At 33.9% G+C, this 26798-nt stretch overlaps 1 protein-coding gene and 1 long non-coding RNA gene across 2 annotated transcripts in view; one reads left to right on the top strand and one right to left on the bottom strand.

The window, feature by feature from the left end:
* The first annotated feature begins 269 nt into the window (after positions 1 to 269).
* Positions 270 to 20683, top strand: LOC112924442 (calcium-activated chloride channel regulator 1-like). The gene is made up of 14 exons (XM_026004720.2): positions 270 to 428; positions 1562 to 1702; positions 1899 to 2046; positions 2572 to 2680; positions 4699 to 4879; positions 7706 to 7933; positions 8939 to 9163; positions 11319 to 11496; positions 12742 to 12842; positions 13174 to 13398; positions 14557 to 14827; positions 15390 to 15560; positions 16091 to 16330; positions 20343 to 20683. Exons 1-14 carry the CDS (start codon positions 270 to 272, stop codon positions 20681 to 20683), a joined length of 2718 nt encoding a protein of 905 aa, XP_025860505.2.
* Positions 20684 to 22210: 1527 nt separating this feature from the next.
* Positions 22211 to 26798, bottom strand: part of LOC140598386 (uncharacterized) — a 35860-nt gene continuing 31272 nt past the window's right edge. Inside the window, exon 3 of the long non-coding RNA XR_012000788.1 lies at positions 22211 to 25136. This is a non-coding gene — a long non-coding RNA (uncharacterized lncRNA). The remainder of the gene's footprint in view (positions 25137 to 26798) is intronic.

Genomic DNA, 26798 nt, shown 5'->3' with positions numbered 1-26798 from the left:
ACGATTACACAATCTAAAGAATTAATCAATTCCATGAGTCCTTAAAACCTCAGCTTCCTAAAAAGTATGATAAATGTGTTAGCATAATCCCCATTGCTATTTAACAACTTAAATCTTTAGGATAAGGAAGTGAGAAAAGAAAGTTCATCAAAATATTTTAGCAATTCATAATGTTATATAATATGCAAATATTTTGGTCTAGATCCAAATTCGTAAGTTAAGGAGATACATAAATACTCTCCTTGCATTTCCACAAGTAATGTACAAAAATGGTGCTCAGTCTGAAAGCTATCCTGTTCGTAGCTTTACATCTCTTGCCTGGAATGAAAAGCTCAATGGTAAATTTGAATAACAATGGATATGATGGCATGGTCATTGCAATTAACCCTAGTGTACCAGAAGATGAAAAACTCATTCAAAACATAAAGGTAAGAGAGAAAATTTTATTATCCACTTATTTTTATTTCAGTAAGTATTTTCCATCTATATAGCCAAGGCATGTATACATGCTCACACAGTTATAACTTTCCAAAACTGCCTAGATAGTATTCATCACTTATGTAATATATATCTAAACTGTCAAGATTAACAACTGCTTAGTTTAAGTATAATTTAGCACATATTAGTAGTATTAGTCATTCCCCTAATAAATTATTAGAAGGCCAAATTACAATATTTCTCCAACTTGCGAAGCTAACAGAAAGACCTTAGACCTACTGGAAAATTCTTTTCAAATTTTACCTTAGTAAAGTTACTTTTATAATATTTAAATAGCTAACCTACACTTAATTCCTAGATCTTCATTATATATTTTTTCAGTTGTTCATACTTGTCAACTCTGAAAAGTTAAAATCTCTGATATATTTGGTTTTAAAGAAAATATTGCATATTTTTGAAGTTGATTTGTTTAATTTTATTTAGCTTAATCAGTATAATAAAAACATCTTTATATATAGCATTTTAATATATACTATCTTCTTTGATCCTCCAATATCCCTATAAGGTAAATTATTACCCTTGTTGCATAAATGAGAGAAGCTAAGTGACTCATACAGTCTTACAAGAAGTGGTAAAATGGAATGTGAAGCCAACAAGACCTACATATTTTTATTTTCATTGCTGTTTGGTAAAACTTTGCCTCTTATGAACACACTCCATATGAAAAAATAATTCAAAATAAATATAGCAAAGTGGTTTTGTTTTCAATTAAGTATAAAACCTACCAAACTTAAACTCTCAACCCAATTATGAGCACCTCTGTTTAATCAAATAAGCAACTTGCCAACAAGCTCTCAGTCTTAATCTCATCCAGAACTCATTCCCCTCTCCAACCCATAATACTGAATGCAGGTCTGGATAGGTAGAAAATAGAGTTGATTTCTGAACATATAAAAATGAGTTTACAGACTAAAGAGAGAATAAAATTCAACTTATTTTTTCGTTAGGCCTTGCCAAAATATTTGGGGAAAGGGAGCTTAGATTTGCCTTCTTATTCATATATTCACTTTCATGCTCATTTCATTGTGAAATTGTTACCATAAAATATTTTTAATTTTGCCAGGAAATGGTAATTGAAGCTTCAACTTACCTGTTTCATGCCACCAAACGAAGAGTTTATTTTAGGAATGTAAGCATTTTAATTCCACTGACCTGGAAATCAAAATCTGAGTACTTAATGCCAAAACAAGAATCATATGACCAGGTAGGGTATTTTATCTAGCTCCTAGACTGCTTTTCTCTTCCTGTGCTTCCTAAAAATTAATACTCATAATTTTTTAGTAATTCCTAGCCACTACTTTAGTAATTAAATTGGTAATTTTACTTGTCTTAACTTTGATAAAAGAAATCCTTGTTTCTATTGCTCTTGTGAAGTTTTGATTTGTTCTTCTGCTTTTTAGGCAGATGTTATAGTTGCCAATCCTTACCTAAAATATGGAGATGATCCCTATACACTTCAATATGGACAATGTGGGGAAAAAGGACAATATATACATTTTACTCCAAACTTCTTGTTGACTAATAATTTGCCTATCTATGGGTCCCGAGGTAGGGATATCTATTTTATACTTCTTTTTCTTAAGATTTTATTCATTTATTAATGAGAGACACAGAGATAGAGAGGCAGAGACGTAAGCAGAGAGAGAAGCAGGCTCCATGCAGGGAGCCTGATGTGGGACTTGATCCCGGGACTCCAGGATCATGACCCAGGCCGAAGGCAGGCGCTAAACCGCTGAGCCACCGAGGCGTCCCTGTATTTTATACTTCTATTTTTATTTCCATTGGCAACAAATATGACACTGTGATTAATGGTATTTTTAAAGATCTTAAAAAAGAGAGAAATAAGTACTAATTAATATCTTTGTTTGGAAATATACCAACATAATTATATTTCTTTGTGTGTATTTAATAAAAATAATAAATTTAAAAATGTCATAAATACTAACATTTTTGACATAATGAAAGGTGTCAGTTTCTAAGTTCTCTGACTCAATTAGGCAGGGGGACATAATTATGGACACTTATTAAAATATTGTTAAGTATTAATTTATAAGTAATAATATTCTCTCATAGGCAGAGTATTTGTCCATGAGTGGGCCCATCTCCGATGGGGAGTATTTGATGAATATAATGTGGACCAGCCATTCTATATTTCCAGAAAGAACACTATTGAAGCAACAAGGTATCATTGTATTGAACAAATGTGTTTTTGAATCTTTTCACTTATTATTTTTAAATTTTCTATTAGGCAAACAAAAGCCATCTCTGTGGTTAAATGTTCATAGAGTTCATTGCACTGTCCAACCTGCCCCACTATATATATGTCCAACTATTTCTGGGGATTCTACCTTGGAATCAAGATCAATCAGGAATTGGGACTCATTTCAGTATTCATGGGGATTGTACTAAAATATGTTATTGTCAGAGGAGAAAGGAAAAAGCTGTAGCCTAATCCTTGAGATATCTGAGAACTGGAATTCAAGTTCCTACCATATCCTTTATTTCCTTTATTTATTTATTTCCCCAATCTTTTATTCTATTTAATTCATAAGTCTTTAAGGTGAACCTGTTTCACTGAAATCAACTAAACTACTAGAGCTTGTTAAATATATTTCATTCTTCATTTAATCTTAAGCTAAAAAAAGTTTTTTCATAAGTGAGTAAATGATTTTTAAAAGATAAATATTTTTTATTATTATATTTCTTAAATCTAAATATAATTCTGGGTAGATTAAGACAGGTCCTATTAGTAATAGATGAGATATTCAAATATGGAATATTTAAAGAGTATTAAATAACAATAGAAATCAGTGTAATTGGAAACAAGTCTTTGGGATAAAAAAACATATTATAGAAAAGAGGTATGAGAGAAACATGTCTCTCCCCATGTCCTTCACATTGTTTGCTTTATCCCTACTGAGCTGCCTGGAGTCTCATGCAGACAGGTTTCTTACCCCATGCAACTCCTCCCTGCACCACCTCCCTTATACAACAATGCTTGTTCATTCTTTCAGGCTCAGTTTAAACATTTGTTCCCCAGGTGTCTTTTTCCTCTCCCTCCATTTGGTATTAGATATGAGAGTGTCTCCAAAGCAACATACATGGCCTTCTCACACACAGAGCAGTAGTAATCTGTGTAATTTTATTTTTCACACTAGACTTTAAGAATCTTGAGGCCTTTTTTTTTTTTTCTTTTTAATCCCTTAGACTTCAGCCTGGCACAAAGTAAAGTAAAAGCTAAACAAAGAATGTATCAAATAACAAATTTTTGATAAGTCAGTGAAAAATAAATAAGTTTTTTTTATCAGTCATAAAAAGAGATATGTTAGTAAAAACAAGTATCTAAAGCAATATTTAATGAACTCCCACTGTGTGTCAGGCACTTTGAAGAAGGGTAAGTTTAATTTTCAGGTTTACTCTAGAGCTAACTCTCTTAGAATATATGACTTGCCATCTCCTTTAACCCTTGCAATACAAAAAAATTTATCTAAGTGGATTAATATCATGATGCCTAATATTAAAGCAGAGTAAAAGTAAATCCTACAGATAAACAGGAACTCTTTAGAATCTTTTATCCACACTCCACCCCTCATTCCTTGCCAGGGACTTGACAATTATCATAAAGACAAAATGGTTTGTTTGAATGCACAAGCATTTCAAAGAAAGGTTTATTTCATCCTTCTAACTCAGTGGTCTTCAAAATGTAAATTGCAAAATGCTATAAACACAAATACATATAAACACATGGTTTTGTATGTATGGTATACATGTATATATGTATACATCTAAATAGCAATATGTGTGTATGTGTTTATATCCTATTTAGAAATTTAAGAGGGTTCTCAGCGTAATGTTGACTCTCTCGCCCCCACTAGGAAGCCACTCTTCTGTATCTCTTAACTCATTTTATCTTTACAATAGTCCTATAGTTTAGGAAATATTTTTAGCTCAAGGTCACAAGGATTATAGATTAAGTGATCACGTTAATGAATAATGAATGTTAATAACTATGAATTGACATGATTATTCTTGTTGACACCAATTGTAAGTAGGGTAAGACATTTTGCCTACTTCTGTGAAAATGAAATATTTGTCTCTGATCTATAGAAATTATCATTAAGGGAAAGGTTGTAGGATGTTAGTCATTTTTCATGATTTCTGGTCTTCATATATAAGTGTAATTTAATTCTTTCATCATAGATGTTCAACTCATATTACCGGCATTAATGTGGTTTTCAAGGAATGTCAGGGAAGCAGCTGTATAACAAGGCAATGCAGGCGTGACTCAAAGACAGGGCTCTATGAAGCAAAATGTACATTTATCCCAGAAAAATCCCAGACTACAAGGGACTCCATAATGTTTATGCAAAGTCTTGATTCTGTAAGTACCTTCTTTTTCTAATTTCACAATGGAATAGTTCAGGAAAAATTAGTTAAGGAAGCTGAATTTTCTACAATGAAATTATGTATACCAATAGAAAGTAAGGAGATTAGTCAGACAAATAACCAATGCCTATTTTCTCCAGCCTGTGTCAGGGTGTGTCTGGAAATTATTCTATCTTTTTTTTTTTAATTAACCTGTTCTTTTTCTTCAGAAGTAGAACTGCTCCCTTTTCATTGATGTCACATAATTTCTTACATCCTTTCCCTCATCTGACTCTGTGGATTTGTATAGCTCTAAAACTACAACCTCACTTTTAATTCTGTTTCCTAAGTGTTAGTCATACTACTTTTCGAAAGTAATTCATTCTATAGCTTTAGAAAAGTACTGACATTCTAGACTTTCTAGAACTTTCTAAAGTACTAGATGTATTTATTAAAGTACATCAAGCTATTGCAAAGTGATACTGTGAAAATGTACATGGTTCTGTTTCTATATAACAAACTTAAGGGAAAAGTTCACAATTACCAGTCTCATCAATTATAAAATAATAACACAATAATTCAAGTTTTAAAGCTAATGTTTGACCTGAAATATCTGGTTTCAATGCATAAAGCTCAGTGGATAAGAACAGATGCCTTGGAATCAGAAAGACTCCAGGGTTTTGCTATCAAAACCCTGTCTGTCATTTTCAAACTGTGTCACTACGAGCAAACTGCTAAATCTGAGATTTAGTTCTCTCATCTCATAAATGGGAATTATAATACTTCAGTGTCTTTGTTCTTAGGTAGTATGAATAAAGTGTGATCATAGTGCTTAAGATGAATACAAAATAAACTTTAAAGTTTTAATTTTTAAAATTTATAAAAATATTTAGATAATAGTCCATTGTCTCTTTCCTTGGATAAGTCCAATGTTAATTAATGTAAACTTATTATAGTCACCTAATGAAGGTTTCTAAACATGTAAAAAAAAGATTTTTAAATATGAAAATTATCAAAAACAAATCAATATATACTACCTCTAGATAGTAAGACTAACTTATTTAAAAGGAGCAAGTTTCTACATACCAAATCACTAGCAACAAATACTTCTTTGGGTAGAGATTTGTAAAGGCCTGTTAGTCCCAATAAAATTTAAAATTGTTTGAGCCTAGAGCATTAATGATGCAGAACTTGAGTAAAAAACATAGACTTGATATTCGCTTCTAAAACTCTTGAATACAGGGATCCCTGGGTGGCGCAGCGGTTTAGCGCCTGCCTTTGGCCCAGGGCGCGATCCTGGAGACCTGGGATCGAATCCCACGTCGGGTTCCGGGTGCATGGAGCCTGCTTCTCCCTCTGCCTATGTCTCTGCCTCTCTCTCTCTCTCACTGTGTGCCTATCATAAATAAATAAAATAAAAAATAAAACTCTTGAATCCAATTAGATATTTAAGTAGAAGTTGTTTTCTAGTCTAAAAATGGTCCCTCCTAGAAATATTTGAAATGCAAGTCAAAAAAGTTTACTTTAACCTGCTGAATCTAGATCAGAATTCAGCATCCAACTAGATATAAGATCATGTGACACGAGAGGATAATAGGAATACGTACAGTCTATACCAAGCTATAACTACCAAGAGCATCTGTCAGGAGATAACTCATGCTGCCTACCTGAGAAATGAATAATAATGAAGAAGATCATATAGCTGAAATACGGAGGGCAACTAACTATATAAGCAATGTCTCAGAGATAAATACTGAACATCTTGTCCAGATTAACACTAACTTATTTTCAAAACCCAGATTAAATAAATTGCATAGCATCTGTACCTAGGGCATCAACTCAGACCCAAAAGAGATATGATCTGAAATACCGAATGCTCAATTCCATGATTTCCATCCTTTAACTTCATTATTCCTACTTAATACTGTGTTACAAGCTGATATCATTAGCTTAATTCTTTCAGGAAGATAACCATACTAGCAGTGAAGAGGAAAATGGAGTGAGATGACTGAGAAGGCAGGAGACTAGAAGTGCCCCCCTCCCCACATGCACTCTCTCTCCCTAATAAATAAAATATCTTTAAAAAATATTATTTCTAATAATCTGAGGCTTACTGCAAGATGAATTCCTTCTTGAATGTTCCATTAATTTATGGGAGCATTTTCCCAAGTTACTAAGTTTTCAAAACTTGAAAGGATTTTCACAAATTGTATAGTAAGGAAACATCATTTGGCAGAATTACTAGATACAACTCATCATTTGCAACTGAAAAAGAAGCAATCACATTTCCTCATTTTCTCCCTAGATTTTATTACTTTCTCAGGAAGAGTATGTAAGTCAGAGTTCACTAAAGCCAGTAATAATTCAGCTTGTTAAAATATCTGTTCTCAAGTTTCTTGGTCAACTATAAAGATATAGAAAACATTTAGGCAATTAAATAAGGTCATTTTCTTTATCCCACTTTTAAAGGGCAACTAGAAATTACTGCAAATCCAGTCCCTTTTTCACTAAACTTAATTCAAGCCTGAGTCACCTAGGAGTCCAGAAGGGAAAATAAATTAATTTAAGCAGTTGTGCCAGTTGCCACCCTCTGCCCCCACCTCCACACCGACTGCCATGATCTCTTATTATGTAAAAGAATTACCAAAAAACTTTCCAGTGATGATTTCACCTTGCTTCCTCTCTGCTGAGGTATGCAAAATGGATGTCAGATTGTTATAAAATGATTTTTAATTGTCAGGAGACAAAATCTATGGAGGATGTTCCAGCCTGCTACATATTTGGAAAGGAAAGTAATGCTTACCAATTATTATATTTGAGTCTTCTAAATCATTTTTTCCAGGTAACTGAATTTTGTACAGCAGAAACTCACAATACAGAAGCTCCAAACCTACAAAACAAAATGTGTAATAGCACAAGCACATGGGATATAATTATGAAGTCTGAAGATTTTCAGAATGCATCTCCCATGACAGGAACAGATCCACCACCTCATCCTACATTTTCATTGCTGAAGTCCAAACAGCGAGTAGTCTGCTTGGTACTTGATAAATCTGGAAGCATGAATTTGGTAAAACATTTATTTGTTAGCTCTCTTAAATTCAGTAGTTAAGCTATTAGAAATATAATTTAATCTTAGGTTTAATTCTATTAAGCTAACTAAAATACATATTTATTATTATAATAAATTTAGTACAATGATTCTATATAGACAAGTACTAGGAGATAATATACTATAATAAAAATAATTGTTATATTAAGATGATTGGACTATGGATTATGTTTATTCTTTGAGTTCTAATAAACCAGAAATACTATAACTGAACAAAAAAAAATTTCATCCATAAATCCACCATTGAGCGTACGTCATCTAGTCTTTCTTGTGCATTTGTTTTTCCTCCTCAAAAACGTGATCATATTTTACATAGTATTTTATAATACGTTTTTTTTTTGAAACCCCACAGGCACTTAGGAGTTCCTATATGATTTTTTTACTTATATACCTTAAAAACTCCCTATGGAAAAAAAATGATTTCATGATGTAATTTTTAATGGTGGTATCATATGTACATATTATAATTTAGTCAACCCCGTTTAGAGTTTTCAACTTGTTACAAAAATTAGGTTGCAATGTACATTTCTGTATGCATTTTTAAATTATTTTCTTAGTATAAATTCCTGAATAAAACTTAAATAAAAAGGCATAGATTGTTTTATTTTATTTATTTATTCATGAGAGACACATGAGAGAAGCAGAGACATAGGGAGAAGGAGAAGCAGGCTCCCTGCGGGGAGAGCCCAATGCAGGACTCGATCCCAGGACCCGAGCCAAAGGCAGATACTCAACTACTGAGCCACGCAGGTGCCCCAGATTTTTAAGACTTTACTAAGTATAACATGACTGATTTTCAAATTTTTTCTTTAGTATTTCTTTTAAATAAAATAAAGGAATCAAATTCTGAAATATGGTAATCAATTACTATCATGATCTCTCGCTCACGAACAACTTGGTCTTTCACTAATCTGTCAAGATTTGAGGAGACTCAGGAATTGTTCAGACATCTTTTTCTTGCAGGAAGACCGTCTCTTTCGAATGAATCAAGCAGCAGAACTGTACTTGATTCAAATTATTGAAAAGGGATCCTTGACTGGTATGGTCACATTTGAAAGTTTTGCTACAATCCAAAATTACCTAACAGAAATAACTGATCATAACGCTTATGAAAAGATCATTGCAAACCTGCCTCAAGCAGCCGGTGGTGGAACTTCAATTTGCAGTGGTCTCAGGGCAGGATTCCAGGTAAAATAAAAATGTTTTTCTAAATGTCATTTGTTTTTTACCATTGCTTTTATTTTTACTCCATTGTCTTTGAACAAGGGTCATGAGCTCATAGGTCCCGTATCTAAATAATATACATTTTTAAAAGACTCCCCAACTGTCTGTTATTTAGAGCTGGAGCCTCTCTGAATGTAGTTATTCCCTCAACATACTCTTCAGGCATTAAGTTGCATTGGGAGTAGTTAAGTAAGAGAAGAAAAATCCAGTGTGCATGTAATCACTGTGATTTTATTGAGGAGCTCTCCATTTCTTTATCACTTCCACAGCCTGAACTACTATGAGTAGACAATAATGCTGTAGAGGAGACTGCGGAAGAGGGAAATTAGAACTATTTCTATGTTATAGATAAAGAAAACCCTAGTTCAAGTTAAACTGACAATTAAAAATCACAAAGATAGACGTAGTTCCTCAAGCAGTATAGTACCAAACCCAAGACACATTAGGTGGAAGTTTAGTGAAATAAAAATTTTGAAATAAAATATTGGGAACAACTTTTGAGCATTACATTAACCTGCCTAATGGTATTCATTTGAACTTCTTCCAACCTTTAAGATAGCTTCTGTTTAAGCCTATTTATTGACAATTTTTAAGTCACAAATATAGAAAACTGCTTTCCTTCACTGACCCTCCTATTGCTTCAGCTAAAAAAGTGGAAATTATTACCCTTTTTTCAAGTCTTTAATTAATACTGTCTCTTAGCTTTCTTGTGGAGTCTATTTTTTATAAAGCATATTGGTTTAAGGAGGCACGCAGGCTCTGAATTCAGGTAAACCTGAGATTCTGGCTCTATTATTTATTAGCAAAATGACCTTGGGTAAGTTATCAACTCAAAGTCTCAGTTTACTCAACTAAGGAAATGTGGAAAGCAACAGTACCTATTTCATTTGTGAGAATTATAAGTACTCAAGAAAGGACTTCTATTATTATAATAAACATGATTCTTATATATGTCTACTTGCTTCTAAAATATGATAGTACTATATCTTAGAAATATGTCTTAATGTTTGAACATATTGGTTCATATGTTCTTCTTAATATATTTTGATATATATCTTATGATATTTTGACCTGAGTCTATTGCTGAACAGATGTCAAGTCACAAAATTATAAATACCTCTTAATTACTTTTAAAATGAAACTACAGCAACATATAAGCATTTCACTTGCATAATCATAACAGCTAAAATTTATTGATCATAAATTACTGCCTGTGTTAAATACATGTATGATCTTATTTACCTTACCATTACTTTTTTAGTCATGTATTATTATTATATCCATTTTGCACAAAAGGAAATTGAGTTTCAGAGTAATCAAATATCATTCTTAAGATCATATAGTAGCTGGTAAATCTAGGTAGGATTCAAAACCTTGTCTTTCTTATTCCAAAATCCAAAAAGCTAATCACTACACTGAGCTATTTACGGAACTCTATTATATATGGGGGCAGGGATATACTAAACACTAGATATTATATTTAGCAAATGGCAGAGGGAAACTTTACTCTCAATTTGTTTGACCAAGGATTTTTAGACAATACTCTTGACAGAAGTCAGAAAGAAACAAAAAAACTATAATACTTGGTAAATTTATGAACTTCCTACTTTACAGCAGGTCAATGATTTTTTTCCAGGAAATTCTCAGATTCTTCGATGATCAACTAAAATACATAAAAAGGCACATCATTTAACTTGGCATATCTGCCTTTAGTCATGACTTTGCAAATGCTGTCTAAGTATATTGCCAAAACTGCTTGAGTCTTTTGCCTTTACCTCAAGCATCTCCCGGGATAATAATAACTAACATGCACTTAGTACTTACTATATGCTAGGCATTGTTCTAAGTGTTTTTTTCTTCCTCCTCTCTTGGGTAGCATGAATATATTTGAAAGAATTAGAAGCACTGTTAACACTCTGTCTTTAAAAACCTCCAAGGCCATTGTACATTACATTAAATTCCATGCCAACTCAGCCTGGAATGACAATGCAAAAAGTTTCCTTTAGCCTACTCTGAAGCATAGACCTAAAGACTTCTCCAAGACTGAAGAGTAGGTTTATTTTTATTTTAAATTTATTAAGATATGATATTTTATATTAATAATCTTTTTTACTACCAGGCAATTATCCACAGTAACCAGAATACTTCTGGTTCTGAAATTGTATTACTAACAGATGGGGAAGATGAGAACATAAGCTTATGCTTCGAGGAGGTAAAGAAAAGTGGCTCAGTCATCCATACCATTGCTCTGGGACCTTCTGCTGCCAAAGAACTGGAGATTCTGTCAAATATGACAGGTAAACCTTTGGAAAATAGTTTGAATAGAAAATATATTTTTAGTCTTTCCCATTTCCAAGCTCTTTCTTGTTAAGCCATAAAACTGCTCAAAAATTTCCTATCCTAAAAATTAATCTTGTCCCTTCCTTGTCGTTCAAATTAATCTCTCCTCTCCCCCCACTTTCTGCATTTCTACCTATGTCAGCTTCTTCTAATATTAGTCAATATTCTCCATCTTCATTCATTTCTCATCACTTTCTACCAATACTACCAAATTGAAACTTCTTTCTCCATGGCTACTAATGACTTCCTCAACTCCAAAATTCTTATTTTTTTTAAGATTTTATTTATTTATTCATAGAGACAGAGAGAGAGAAAGAGAGAGAGATTGAGGCAGAGACACAGGCAGAGGGAGAAGCAGGCTCCATGCAGGGAGCCTGACGTGGGACTTGATCCTGGGCCTCCAGGATCACACCCCAGGCTGCAGGCGGTGCTAAACCGCTGCACCACAGGGGCTGCCCAACTCCAAAATTCTTGCTCATATTTGTCCTGTTCAATCCTACAGTCAAGATTCAGATAGCACTAATTCATAGAAGAAATGGAAACCTACAGAAGTACAAACAATTTGCCCAAGGCAGTAATTAAAGTCCTGATTACCAATTCTTGTGCCCAGCAATCTATCCTTTTTCATTCCTTTTCTTTTTAGAGAAAGAGAAAGAGAACATGGGTGTGCATGTTGGCATGGTGGGGTAGGAGAGAGAGGAGAGAATCTTAAGCAGGCTCCACACCCAACACAGAGCCCATGGAGGGGCTGGATTTCCTGACTCTGAGGTTATAACCCAAGCCAAAATCAAGAGTCAGACACCTAACCGACTGAGCCACCTGGGCCCCCCCATCCTTTTCTATTCCTTACAACTATGTGATTTCTCTCTTTGTTAACTCGTATATTATTTATTTTCTCATTTACTTTCTAATTAATTCTAGACTGTTATTCCCTAAATTGTTTTTGGCATGCCTTAAACACAACTAAAAATAAGCAGCTGTTTCAAAAAATTATCTTAAATTTCATTTTTATAACATTATTTAGTTGTTAGATCAGCTTTACTAATGTGGTAGGCCCTTATATCTAATGATTGATATAAAAACAATAATATTTGCCAGTTCTTGGAAGTTTTCTTCAAATTTATATTGATAAGAGCACAAGGAAAAGTATGATTTTCCCAATTAAAATTAGTATTATAAAAGTAAATATAATTCCATTTTAGGAGGACATCGTTTTTATGCCAATAAAGACATAAATGGCCTTATTGATGCTTTCAGTAGAATTTCATCTAGAAGTGGCAGCATCACGCAGCAGGCTATTCAGGTTGGTATCTCAGAAAAATTATTTGCCTTCCACGTTTATGATAAATTTCCATTATCCTAAAAAAGGCATTTCTTTCTCTAATAAAAAACTCTTTTGCCTGAAAATATTTCTTATTGAATTTTCTTTTCTGTGACACTTGTAGCCATCTTTTCATTTATCTCTTCTTTGTAATTATAAGTGATTTTATTTGGAAAATTCTTCAAAAGAATTCTTATTTTATTGAAATCTTAGACATAAATTTAGAATTACTCTGAACTGACAAAACTTTGAAATTTTATTAACTATAATTACAAAATGGTTCTCTGTGTTCTTTGTTTTATTTATATAACAGTTGGAAAGTAAAGCCTTGAATATTACAGGGAAGAAATGGATAAATGGTACAGTGCCTGTGGATAGTACAATTGGAAATGACACTTTCTTTGTTGTCACATGGACAAAACAAAAGCCAGAAATTATTCTCCAAGATCCAAAAGGAACAAAATATAAAACCTCAGATTTCAAAGAAAATAAACTAAATATTCGGTCTGCTCGACTTCAAATACCAGGGACTGCAGAGGTAAGAATATTCTTTTATTTTCTCCGTGATTTATCAATCAGTTTAAAGGGGGGAAGGTAACATCTACTACATTGTCAATGTATTTTTCAAAGATTTTATTTTTATTTATTCATAAGAGACACAGAGGGAGGCAGAGGGAGAAACAGGCTCCATGCAGGGAGCCTGATGTGGGACTGGATCCCAGGACTGCAGTATCACGCCCTGGGCTGAAGGCAGCACTAAACTGCTGAGCCACCCGGGCTGCCCTACACTGTCAATATTAAAATATTAAAGCAACAACAGATTATCTGTCATTAAAAAAAAAACAAAAAACAAAAAAACAAGACGAGTACCTGGGTGGCATCAGTTAAACATCCAACTCTTGATTTTGGCTCAGGTCATGATTTTGGGGTCCTGAGATGGAGCTTCATGTTGGGCTCTGTGCTCAGCGAGGAATCCATTTACGAATCTCTCCCTCGGGGATCCTTGGGTGCCTCAGCGGTTTGGCGCCTGCCTTTGGCCAGGGACGATCCTAGAGTCCCCAGATCGAGTCCCGAGCCGAGTCCCACCTCGGGCTCCCTGCATGGAGCCTGCTTTTCCCTCTGCCTGTGTCTCTGCCTCTCTCCCTCCATGTCTCTCATGATTAAATAAATAAAATCTTTAAAAAAAAAAAAAAAAAAAGAATCTCTCCCTCGGGCAGCCCCAGTGGCTCAGTGGTTTAGCACCGCCTTTGGCCCAGGGCCTGATCCTGAAGACCTAGGATCGAGTCCCACATCAGGCTCCCTGCATGGAGCCTGCTTCTCCCTCTGCCTGTGTCTCTGCCTCTGTGTGTGTGTGTGTGTGTGTGTGTGTGTGTGTGTCTTGTGAATAAATAAATAAAATCTTTAAAAAAAATTTTTTTAATTAATAAAAAAAGAATCTCTCCCTCTGTCCTTCTCTCTGCTCCTCCCCCACTCCCGCTCTTTCTCAGTCTCATTCTCTCTCAAAATAAATAAATAAGTCTTTTTTTTAAAAAGCCAAGTACAATAGAGATTTATAGTCATCCTATTTACTAGCTTATAAAATTGAATAGTAAAAATCATTACTATTACTCTGCTTAAATTTCTAAATAATTTTGTATTCAAAACAAGAATAAGAAAATATTATAAAAGCTCTCAAATAGATATGTTCAATTTTCAGACAGGTACTTGGACTTATAGTCTTCTAAATAAACATGCCAACTCTCAAATGCTAACGGTGACAGTGACTACTCGAGCAAGAAGTCCTACCACACTCCCAGTAATTGCAACTGCTCACATGAGCCAAAGTACAACACATTACCCTAGCCCAATGATTGTTTATGCACAAGTCAGTCAAGGGTTTTTGCCTGTTTTGGGAATCAATGTAACAGCCATTATAGAAACTGAAGATGGACATCAAGTAATACTGGAGCTCTGGGACAATGGTGCAGGTAATAAGAATCTGCATCAATTTCCACTTAACCTAAAATCCTGCTATAGTCATATAACATAGAAATCAATATTTACTACATATGCAAATAAATTTATTTTTAAGTAAATAAAAGTTGATTTTAATGTTTTTAATACTTTTTACTCTGTTATCTTGACTATACATAAATATGAGCACATTTATCTTCTTTAAATTTTATGAACAATGTTACCTTCCTCATGGAAATGGAGTATAATTTTTCTTTATTTTCATTAGTGTCAGTGTTTTGCATCTGCTTCTTCTAGTTTAGTTATATTTTCTTCATTTTGTTAAGATTCCTTTATGAAATAATAATAGTTAATGTTAACTGAATGCTTACCACGAATTACTTTTCCAAGGTCAAAGGTTAGCAAGTATCCAAGCCAGGCTCTGAACCAAGAAGTCTGATTCTGAGATTCATGTACTTAAACCACTGTGTTATCTATACTCACTCCCAAAATGACTGCCAACACTAGTGCTCATGAATAGTTAGGACTGTCACTGTTACTCTTTTGAATGGTTAGTTATTATATTATAATATTTAGGTGCTGATACTGTGAAGAATGATGGCATCTACTCAAGATATTTTACAGATTACCATGGGAATGGTAGATACAGTTTAAAAGTACATGCCCAGGCGAAAAACAACATGGCTAGACTAAGTTTAAGACAACAGCAGAACAAAGCTCTGTATATACCTGGCTACATTGAAAATGGTAAGTGGCATTAAAATAGAAATGCGTCATCTGTTTAGGTAAGTTACATGTGGCAAGCACTGAAAATATTAAATACTATGGAAAATATAAGTATACAGTTATATAATCATCTGCATATTTCAAAACCATAATCATGTTAATAAACTTAAACACAGGACTATGCTTCCAACATATTTTGTTTACATCCTCCTCACTTCATTTCATTTACATAAAAAAAATTACTGAGCACCTCCCTATGTGGGAAGCATTGTGCTAAAAGCTATAGCTACTAAGATAAATAAGATACATTACTTGTCCTCAAAGAAATTTACAGTTAAGTAATAAAGACAGTTATGTTGAGATAGTTTTAACATTGCATAATGTCTCATCAATTTTAAAATGACACTAACAAAACAAGATTTTCTACTAAAGGCTGTTACTTTTTCAATGTCTACAATCAATATTAACCCCTCTACAGCTGCAAGATAAGATTACAAGATAAAGAACAGGCATAGCACCATGAAAGGTCATAAAATCACTTTTTTTGGTAGGTAAAATTATACTGAACCCACCCAGGCCTGAAGTCAAAGCTGACAAGGCAGAGGCTGAAATAGAAGACTTCAGCCGACTAACCTCTGGAGGGTCATTTACTGTATCAGGAGCTCCTCCTGCTGGTAATCATACCCACGTGTTCCCACCTGGCAAAATCACAGACCTTGAGGCTAAGGTTAAAGAAGATCACATACAACTATCATGGACCGCCCCTGGCAAAGTCCTTGATAAAGGAAAAGGTAAGTTTCATATTATGTTTTAAAATATATAAAAGAAATCCCTTTGGCTTTCATTTGCTAGGAATTTTCTAATGCCCTACTTATAAATAACATGTATGAAGCATTTACTATGGGCCATTATTCACCTACTCTTAGATGTAAAAACTGAAGTTCCAAGAGATGATGAACTGGCCCAAATTACTTCTATATTTAATAACTTAGAAATCTAACCCACTCTTGTCAATTATGTTGTGCCAAACTGCCTCTTACAATATGAACCATCTTAGAAATGACTTTGAGAAGAATGAGTTAACAGCTTTCTATTGCATTCTCTTCTAACAAAGAAGTTTTTCTAAGTGTTTCTGTACCTGTACAATTTCATTCATTCATTATCTTTTGTTGAATTTTCAAACACTATTAGGTTCCTAAGAAATAACCTCTACTCTGTCAGTTGAGTGCAGAAGCCATTTTCTGCAAGTAAACAAACAATTGTACAGAACGTGATGAGATTAGTTGTAAGCACAACAATGGCAGCCATTGGAAGGCCACAGGGGAAGGCCACAAATTCTTGGTCAGGGGTTAAGATCACAAGGTATATCTCAAAAAGCTTCCCTGGGAAGACTATCCCTGACCTAAGTTTTAAAGAATGAAAGGAGTTAGCCAAGTTAAGTGAAGGTGTCCCACAGAGAGAGAGGATCACATGAAGAGAAACTCACTAGTTGAAGAGATTTGGCCATGGAGTTTGAATAAAGTTCAAGGCTGAAATATCTCATTCATTGCAAGTTCCTTGTAAGAAATTGCCCTGGTTCTAAAAAGTCGAGTCACTTTATCTATACCTTAAACTGAATTTAACTACTATTTATTGAATGCCTATCGTATTCCAACATTGTGCTAGACTAGTAGATTCTTTTGAGATAAAGCCAATCTTGCTATTTTCTCTTAAAGAGGGAAAATGAAAGCAATATGCAATATCGATATCGATATCGATATATACAATATCTCAGGGCTTGTCAGAGCTGAAAAGCCCAATGTTCAGTACTCTTTCTCCTGGGTTACAATAAACCTCACACATTCTCAAAAGAAATGACGCTTTTTAATCTTTCATTTCCTGTATTACATTTTTCAAAGCTGTATTTTTTATATTATAAAAGGAAAAAATAATTCTAAAACCAAAAAAAAACCCATAGAATACCTACAAAGAGCTCTTTTGTACTTCAATGTTGAAAACTCTTATCATGACAACTTCTGAAATACATGATTTTTTTCATGCTATGATCCTTAAAAATACGGCAGAAGAACAACAACAACAAAAATCCCTCCACGAAAAAGCCACAAATAAAATTACCTGACCAAATGTTTAATTCTGAATTCAATTCAGTCAAGATCATGCCTTTAGTTCAAGATTGGGTTCATAATTAATGCCCTCATGTCAATTATAGGAACTAAAAAAAGAAAGATTGCATTACATCTGGACCCTAGGAGAGAAAGAACTTCACTATGTTTAAGCACAAATGCATAAAACTAGGTGTGATCTAATATCCTTTTCCTTGTGACAAATAAAAAGAAGTTGTAGTCGCTATCAAGTGCTACCATCAAGCATTGCAAAAGAAGGTAGTAGCAGTATCTCAAAGAATAAATGAATATCTATATAATCTCCAATGAAGTTCTTAAATTCTTAAGGACCCAATTTCCATACCTGTCAAATATGAGAATTACCAGGACCTAAAAGTATTAAAACAAGTAGATGCAATTCTAATATTTTATATTCTATTATACTATCACTTTGGGCACCAACTTAATAATTGTATTGTTCATCAACAAGTAAAGGAGTCCAATGCGAACCCAACACAGTGCCAGATACTCTAGTTGATACAAAATGAAAATAAAACATATCCTTTGTCCTTAAGAATCTGATCTAATTGGAGAAATAAATTAACCTCCATAAAATAATCTAGAAAACTCTATCCCATGCAATAGGAGTTCATCGCAGAGAGTCATCATAGTGGATGAAATATGTGAACAAGTCTTCATGAAGATGTTGGGCTTCCTGTTGTGTCTTGAAGAATGAGTACAATTTGCATAAATAGGGTGAGGGAGGCACATTTAGGGAGTCAGACAGGAAGAGAAGGAATCAAACAATATGAACAAGGTCAAAAAAGCAAAATTTCACAATAATATATCTAAATTAAAAAATATATCTATATATATATCTAAATTAAAATAAAGGATAGATGATAGATAAAAGATAGATAGATGATCACACCTAAATGTGTGTGAAGGGTAATAAAGTGGATTGATAAGGCCTATTATTGAAAAACTAGATTAAGGCAGAGGGTCTGAATTTCTTTAAAACCACTAAATTAAGGTTATTCATCACACACTTTAAACACTTTCAACATTTCACGAAAAATTAGTCTTCACGTAAAAAAAATTTTTGTTTTTTTAAGATTTTCTTTATTTATTCATGAGAGACACAGAGAGACACAGGCAGAGGGAGAAGCAGGCTCCATGCAGGGAACCTGACGTGAGACTCAATCCCCTGTCTCCAGGATCATGCCCTGGGCTGAAGGTGGCGCTAAGCCGCTGAGCCACTGGGGCTGCCCCCCAAAGAAACTTCTGATGTTTTATCGCTCATAGTATTTCAGAATGTGAGAATATATTTTTATATTGATGGCTCTAGTAGATCTCTAAAAGCATTTTGGAATAAAAAAATTGTGTCAGCATCTTCCTTTCTTTTCTTGACAAAATAACAGTTTTAATAACTAACATTTCAAGTATTTAGGCCCCAGACATTTTACTAAACACTTTTCATGGGATGCCTGTGTGGCTCAGTGGTTTAGCACCTACCTTCAGCCCAGGGCATGATTCTGGAGTCCCGGGATCAAGTCCCACATCGGGCTCTTTGCATGGAGCCTGCTTCTCTCTCTACCTCTCTCTGTGTCTCTCATGAATAAATAAATAAAAACTTTAAAAAAATATAAAAAAAACACTTTTCATATATTATCATATATAATTCTCAACACTCAACTAGTAGGCATTCAATAAGTTTTTGTTGAATGAATTGAATGACTGAATCTCCAATTTATAGAAAGAAAAGGTAAAAAGGTAAAAAGAAATATATTTTTCTTTGTTACACAGCTAGAAAGTGTAGAATTAAGGTACTAATCAAAGTCTCCCTAGCTCTTCAGCACACTTTAATTAGTATACATTCTAGCCTCTCTGCTTCCTTTTTTCCTTTATCCTTATCCCTCTCACTCTACTGATCTCTTACTCCCCCTTCCTATTACTCCCTCTCAGCTTAAAGAGAAATAATACAGATGTGGGGTACTAAATGTCTTTCTTATACTTGAAAGTTATTGTGTTCCTTGTTCTAAAAGTAGATTCAGCTCTTTATATTTCTATTGCTAAAAAAATCTATATTTCATGTTTTTAGTACTATATGATTTTTAAAAATATTTCATTTTTTCATGAGAGACACAGAGAGAGGCAGAGACAAACAGAGGGAAAAGCAGGCTCCATGAAGGGAGCCCGATGTGGGACTTGATCCTGGAACTCTGGGATCACTCCCTGAGTGGAAGGCAGATGCTCAACCACTCAGCCACCCAGGCATCCCTAGTACTATATGATTTTGAATTTATTTTTTTTTTTGTGATTAGATAACTAGATAAAAAATTGCTGGGATCCCTGGGTGGCTCAGCGGTTTGGCACCTGCCTTCAGCCCAGGGTGTGATTCTGGAGTCCTGGGATCGAGTCCCGCGTCGGGCTCCCTGTGTGGAGCCTGCTTCTCCCTCTGCCTGTGTCTCTGCCTCTCTCTCATCTGTCTCTCATGAATAAACAAAATCTTTGAAAGACAAAACTGCCCGCATATTTGTTCTTAAAATAAAGATGGAATAACCAGATAAAACCCACATCTGTCATTACCATGTCCAAATCCTACTGGCATTTTTGATAGGCCTCTAAATATAAGACAATATAGTGGTACTAAGGCATCCTAGTGATTTTAATATACATGAAGTATCTATTTGTTTTCCAGCCAACAGCTACATTATAAGAATAAGTAAGTGTTTCCTGGATCTACGAGAAGATTTTGACAATGCTGCTTTAGTGAACACTTCCAGTCTGATACCTAAGGAGGCTGGCTCAATAGAACATTTTGAATTCAAACTAGAACCTTTTAAAATAGAAAATGGTACCAAATTCTATATTGCAATTCAAGCCATCCATGAAGCTAATGTCACTTCAGAGGTTTCTAATATTGCACAAGCAATCAAGTTTATTCCTCCACAGGACTCCAGTGTCCCTGCTCTGGGCATCACGATTACTGCAACCAGTTTGGCAATTTGGGGATTAGCTTTGATTTTATCTATATTTTAAACTAGTAAGTGCATTAGAAATAAAATCTAATGTTACATATACTTGATTAACATTTATTTAGAATTTGCTACACTATGACAGACTCTTTGTAAATGTACAAAAGTTGTAAACTTCCTACTTGAGTTGATTAATACTAATTACTTGCTAAATGTAAAGCAAGATGAATATACTATTTCCTCTCTTTGAAAAATCCGTTTATTAACTCAATAAAAAAAGAAAATGTACTTGAAGGTATTTTACTTGAAGGCATTTTAAGAAACATTTTCAATATGCTACAAATTCATTTGGTATATTAACAAAATCAGAATTTATCCAAGCCATATAAAAATATTTATATATCTACAACAAATGTAATTTTGTGGTAGAATTATTTAGGCTTCATTCTTGCTTATGAATGAATACTTTATGTTTACAAAACTATCATCAAAATGAACAATAAAAATTTTCAATTAGAAAGGTCTAACACAGTAAGGAGGTCAAATCTGTTTTTTATTATTAATTAACAGTGATATATCAAAGTTTTGATCCTAGGTATGAAATGACTATTAGATAGAAAGAATGATACTTTGTATGAATTGTGAAATGTCACAGTAAAGTCCTATTTATATTCTGATACATTATTAGGTCCTAAGAGTATCATCACCATGATGCACCATCAGGGCAGGGATTTTTTTTTTTTCAATGTTGTATCCTCAGCTTCTAGAATAGTACTAGATACATAGCATATATTCAATAAATATTTATTAAACAAATTAGTGAATATGGGGAATAGGGAGATGGGAAAAATAGATAAAGGGGAGTGGGAGGTACAGGCTTCCATGTATGGAGCAAGTGATGGGAATAAAAGGTACAGCATAGGGGGGGATAAAAGAAAAAAAATCAGTAATTATTTTCATACCTTCAAAGAAATCCAAATTTGGCCTGTGACATCAAAAAATATCCACAAAAATATGATATGCACATGGTATTGTGAGGATTTGATATGAGAACTAACCACTTAATAGTGGTGATCTGAATCAACACACAGCCTTTCAGGAATTTAACTGTGAAACATACAATTTTGTAGTAAAATGTAAATTCAGCTATTAATACAGCAATAGTGTGATCTTTTTTTTCTGAGAAAGACAAAGAGCGACTGTTATATTGCAAGAAAATCCTTTGTGGGGCACCTGATGGCTCAGTTGGGTGTCTGCCTTCAGCTCAGTTCATGATCCCAGCGTCCTGGGATGGAGCCCTGCACCAGGGCTCTGATCTGTGGAGAGCCTGCTTCTCCCTCTCCCTCTGTCTGCAACACCCCCTGCTTGTGCTCTCTCTTTGTCAAGTAAATAAATAAAATCTATTAAAAAAAAGAAGAAGAAGAAAATCCTTTGTTTAGCAGAAGGATTTTAAAAACTCTTTGAATGTCTGAAAGGAAGCATTTTATATATCTGAAAAAGTCAGTGAAAAAAATCATAAAACATTAGCAAGTCAAATCCAGAAGAATATATAAAAATAACATATAATAAAAATAAACAAAATACATTTTAATAACTTTTAAAAAATGTATTATGACCAAGTTGAATTTATGCCAAGAATCCAAAGGTGGTTTAATATTAGAAAATCAACAAAATTCACATTAATACATTAAAAAGAAAAATTATCATCTCAATACATGCATGCAAGTATATAATAATTCAACTATTCTCATTAAAAATGAAAACTTTGTGAACCTTAATGTCTAAATTCTGGACATTTAAAATTAAAAAGAGGTTTTAAATCTTCAAGTAGGGATATGAAATTTGACACCAGAGAGGGAAAATTCTAAATTCCTAAGAAAATAAATCACTTAAGAGCCTATAAATCATTTAAAAATTATTGTTAACCATGAAAGTCTCAAAGGGTCAGTAGATAACTTGTTCTTATCTAAATGACTACTATACTGAGAAATGATTCATAGAACTTTAGCAGTCACTTAGCAAAGATTCCTATGCAGTAAGAAAAAAAAAGAGAATAGAAGATACAATAACTGGAGGGACGTCTGGGTAGCTCAGCAGTTGATTGACTTTGGCTCAGGGCATGATCCCTGGGTTCCAGAATCAAGCTCTGCATCAGGCTCCCTGTGAGGAGGAGCCTGCTTCTCCCTCTGCCTATGTCTCTGCCTCCCTCTCTGTCTCTCATGAATAAATAAATAAAATAAAACAAAATAAAAAGGAGATACAATAACTGGAAAGAAACATACAAAACTGTAATTATTTGAAAGTGACATAGAAAATCTAGTAACAATTAGAATTAACAATAATTAAAACCAGTAGGAAAGTTCTGCAAAGTTACCAAACACAAAGTCAATCTATAAAAAGTCAACAGCACTGGTCTCACATGTAAAGAGCTTAGGGGTCATCATTCCATCCTCACAACAAGCAAAAAGCTAAATAACTGAAAATCAACAATTCTTTTTAGAGCTATCAGAAAAGTAAAGTCACACCACAACTAATGTCCAGATAGTATTAGGAAAACTAGCTCAATACTTGGCATGCATCAGAACAGCTGCAAATGAATAACAAAAAGACAGGGAATCTCAATAGAAAAACAGGCAAAGGATTTAAGTAAGCAAATCATTTAAAGGAAGTTCAAAGGCAAATAGGTGTAGAAATCAGAGAAATGCCCTAGAATTAGAGAAATACTAATTGTAATATTGAGGTAAACCTTAACATCCATCAGATTAATAAAAATTAAAAATCAGGTAACAGCAGTTGTAGGTAAGAAAGTAAAGAAATGATATCTCATCATCTACTGGAGGAGTGTAACTGAAGCAGTATCACAGAAAATAATCTGACAATACTTAATGAATTCCATATATATACATATATTATCCTATGCTCCAACAATCACACATCTGAGTATAAACTAACACACAAACCAAAAGACAACTTACATGAGGATATTTACCATGAGGATATTTACAATTATTTTGTAGTTACAGAAAGTTGAAAGTTACTTTAGGTGTCCATCCTTAAGGGAATAACAGATAAGCAAATGTAATGGATACAGAATCTAAAATACCGTACTACACTTAGAAGTAATATAGTATATGCATATACAGCAACAAAATACATCTTAAATATTTAGAGTGAAAAGAGCTGAAACAAAGTATGATCTATAAGACAATACTGACAATACCATTTATATAAATTAACACAAAGACATACACAAAAATAACACTTTATTTTATCAGGATATATTATAAACACCTTAAATCAAAAGTCTTTGAGGATAGAATAAATGGAATAGGGTTGTGGATAGTAAGATAAAAATAAGTAAAATGATCCAATGGAGGAGCCATGCACTAATGATAATAGGGTATCCACAATTAAGGAGAATTATTAATTGAATTCTATACTTGAATTTCAAATGAAATGAAGAAACCAATAATAATAAAAAAGTTAAACTTATAATAATAACAAAAAAGAAACCCTATTAGGGATCCCTGGGTGGCACAGCGGTTTGGCACCTGCCTTTGGCCCAGGGCGCGATCCTGGAGACCCGGGATCGAATCCGACGTCGGGCTCCCGGTGCATGGAGCCTGCTTCTCCCTCTGCCTGTGTCTCTGCCTCTCTCCCTCTCTCTCTCTCTCTCTGTGTGTGTGTGTGACTATCATAAATAAATAAAAATTAAAAAAAAAAAGAAACCCTATTAAAGCAGTTCACTATATTAACTATTGGGGATCCCTGGGTGACGCAGCGGTTTCGCGCCTGCCTTTGGCCCAGGGCGCGATCCTGGAGACCCGGGATCGAATCCCACATCGGGCTCCCGGTGCATGGAGCCTGCTTCTCCCTCTGCCTGTGTCTCTGCCTCTCTCTCTGTATGTGTGACTATCATAAATAAATAAAAATTTTTTAAAAAAAGAATTCTGAATATCTCCATAGATGCAGAAAGGTATTTAACATATTCGACCAGCTATTCATGATTTTTAAAAGAGAAAAACTTGAAGAACAAAGAATTGGTTTCTTAAAGGAACTTTGCCTGTGTCTCTGCCTCTCTCTCTGTGTGACTATCATAAATAAATAAAAATTTATAAAAAAAATAAAAAATAAATAAAAGGAACTTTAACAAATATCTAGACAATTCAATATCAAGCATCATGATTTCTAGAAAACATGAGAAGTATTCCTATTAACATCAGGAATGTACCAAGACATCTACTAGCATTGCTCTTAATCAATATTATGCTAAAGGCACTAACAAATGTAAAAAGACAAGTATAACAATATAATGATGAAAGTGACAAAATTGTCATTATTTGAAAACCATGGGCATGTCGGGTAGCTCAGAGGTTTAGCGCCGCCTTCAGTCCAGGGTGTGATCCTGGAGACCCAGGATCGTATCCCACGTTGGGCTCCCTGCGTGGAGCCTGCTTCTCCCTCTGCCTGTGTCTCTGCCACTCTCTCTGTGTCTCTCATGAATAAATAAATAAAACCTTAAAAAAAAAAAAAGAAAGAAACCATAACCATCTTCATAGAAAATCGTGAGAGGGGGATCCCTGGTTGGCTCAGCAGCTTAGCCTGCCTTCAGCCCAGGGTGTGGTCCTGGAGTCCCGGAATCAAGTCCCACATCAGGCTCCCTGCATGGAGCCTGCTTCTCCCTCTGCCTCTCTCACTCTCTTTGTCTCTCATGAATAAATAAATAAATTCTTAAAAAAAAAATCCTGAGAGATGCAACCAAAACTATATGAATATGAGAATCCAATGTATGAAATTCAATAATGTTCTTATTTATAAGTAAATAAATTAGAAATAGTAATTTTTAAATTCTCATTCACAATATGAACAAAACGATAAAATATCCAGGGGAAAAAAATCTAACCAAAAATGTAGAAGACTATTGTGCAGAAAACTATAAAACTTTTCTAAAGAAAATATTTAAAGATCTGAATAAATGAAGAAACACATCACATCCATATATAAGGATACTCAGTATTGAGTTTAGTTCTTTGGATCTGGATTAGACATAAATTTTAGATAGCTTAATGAAAAAAACAGTTTAGACACTAAAGTTTATAGTAATAGGAAAAAGATATTTTCAGGCTCAAAAAAAAGGGAGACAGGGAAAATATCAACAATTCAACAACAAAAAATGTGCAAAGGATATGAACAGTCAATTCATAGAGAAGGAAAATTAGAAGGCCAACCACTTTAGAAAAAAGAGTCACAATCTGGAAGGTAGAGAAATGCAGATTTTTAAAAAACAACAAGATAATATTATTTCCACCCAATAATATTTTTTTATGAAGATGGGAGGAAATAGAGACTTTTTCCTGACAGCGATTTGGCTGTATTTGGTAAAATAAAAAGTATGTACACATAGAAGATACCCAGAAGAAACTTTTTTTTTAAGGTTTGTATTTATTTATTTATTTGACAGAGGGGAAGAGAGAGAGAGAGAGCACAAGCAGGCAGAGTGGCAGGCTGAGGGAGAGGGAGAAGCACTCAATCCCAGGACCCTGGGGTCATGACCTGAGCTGAAGGCAGATGCCCCACTGACTGAGCCACCCAATCACCCCTGAAGAAATTCATACTTGTGTTCCATGATACATGAAGACATTTACTACAGCATGGCTTTTAACAGTAAAAACAGGAACAATCTAAGTATCCAGCAGTAGGGGACTAGACAATTAAAATGTGACCTATTCATTACATGGGCCTTTGTAACAGCTTAAAAAAAAATAAATTATACATATTTCCAATCTATATTGAAGAGATTTCAAATAATGAGTAAGGAAAATTGCAAATGATAGATACAATATGGCATCATACACATAAACTAAAATCACACAACATATACCATATTTAAGTAAGTAAAAGTATTTAAAAAATTGTTTACACAGAAGATACATTAAACTCTTCATAGAGGAAGCATCAGCAGAATTAGAAAGCTGAATTGAATTGGGGTGTTGGTTTAGGTCCCTAAGGCTTAAACAGTAATGTTCTGGCTCTTTTAAGAAAAATCTAAAATATGATAAAAAAATTAACAATGTTTAATTCTATATCAGAGGAATAAAAGTATTGTTATACTATTCTTTGTATTTTCCTAAATTTTCCTAAATTTAAAAAATTCTTAAAGTATAAAAAAATCTATTTCA

Source organism: Vulpes vulpes, chromosome 3 (assembly GCF_048418805.1).
Source record: "Vulpes vulpes isolate BD-2025 chromosome 3, VulVul3, whole genome shotgun sequence".
NCBI classification, from domain to species: domain Eukaryota; kingdom Metazoa; phylum Chordata; class Mammalia; order Carnivora; family Canidae; genus Vulpes; species Vulpes vulpes.
Note: the sequence above shows the minus strand (reverse complement) of the source record. Positions and strands in the feature narration are given on the sequence as shown.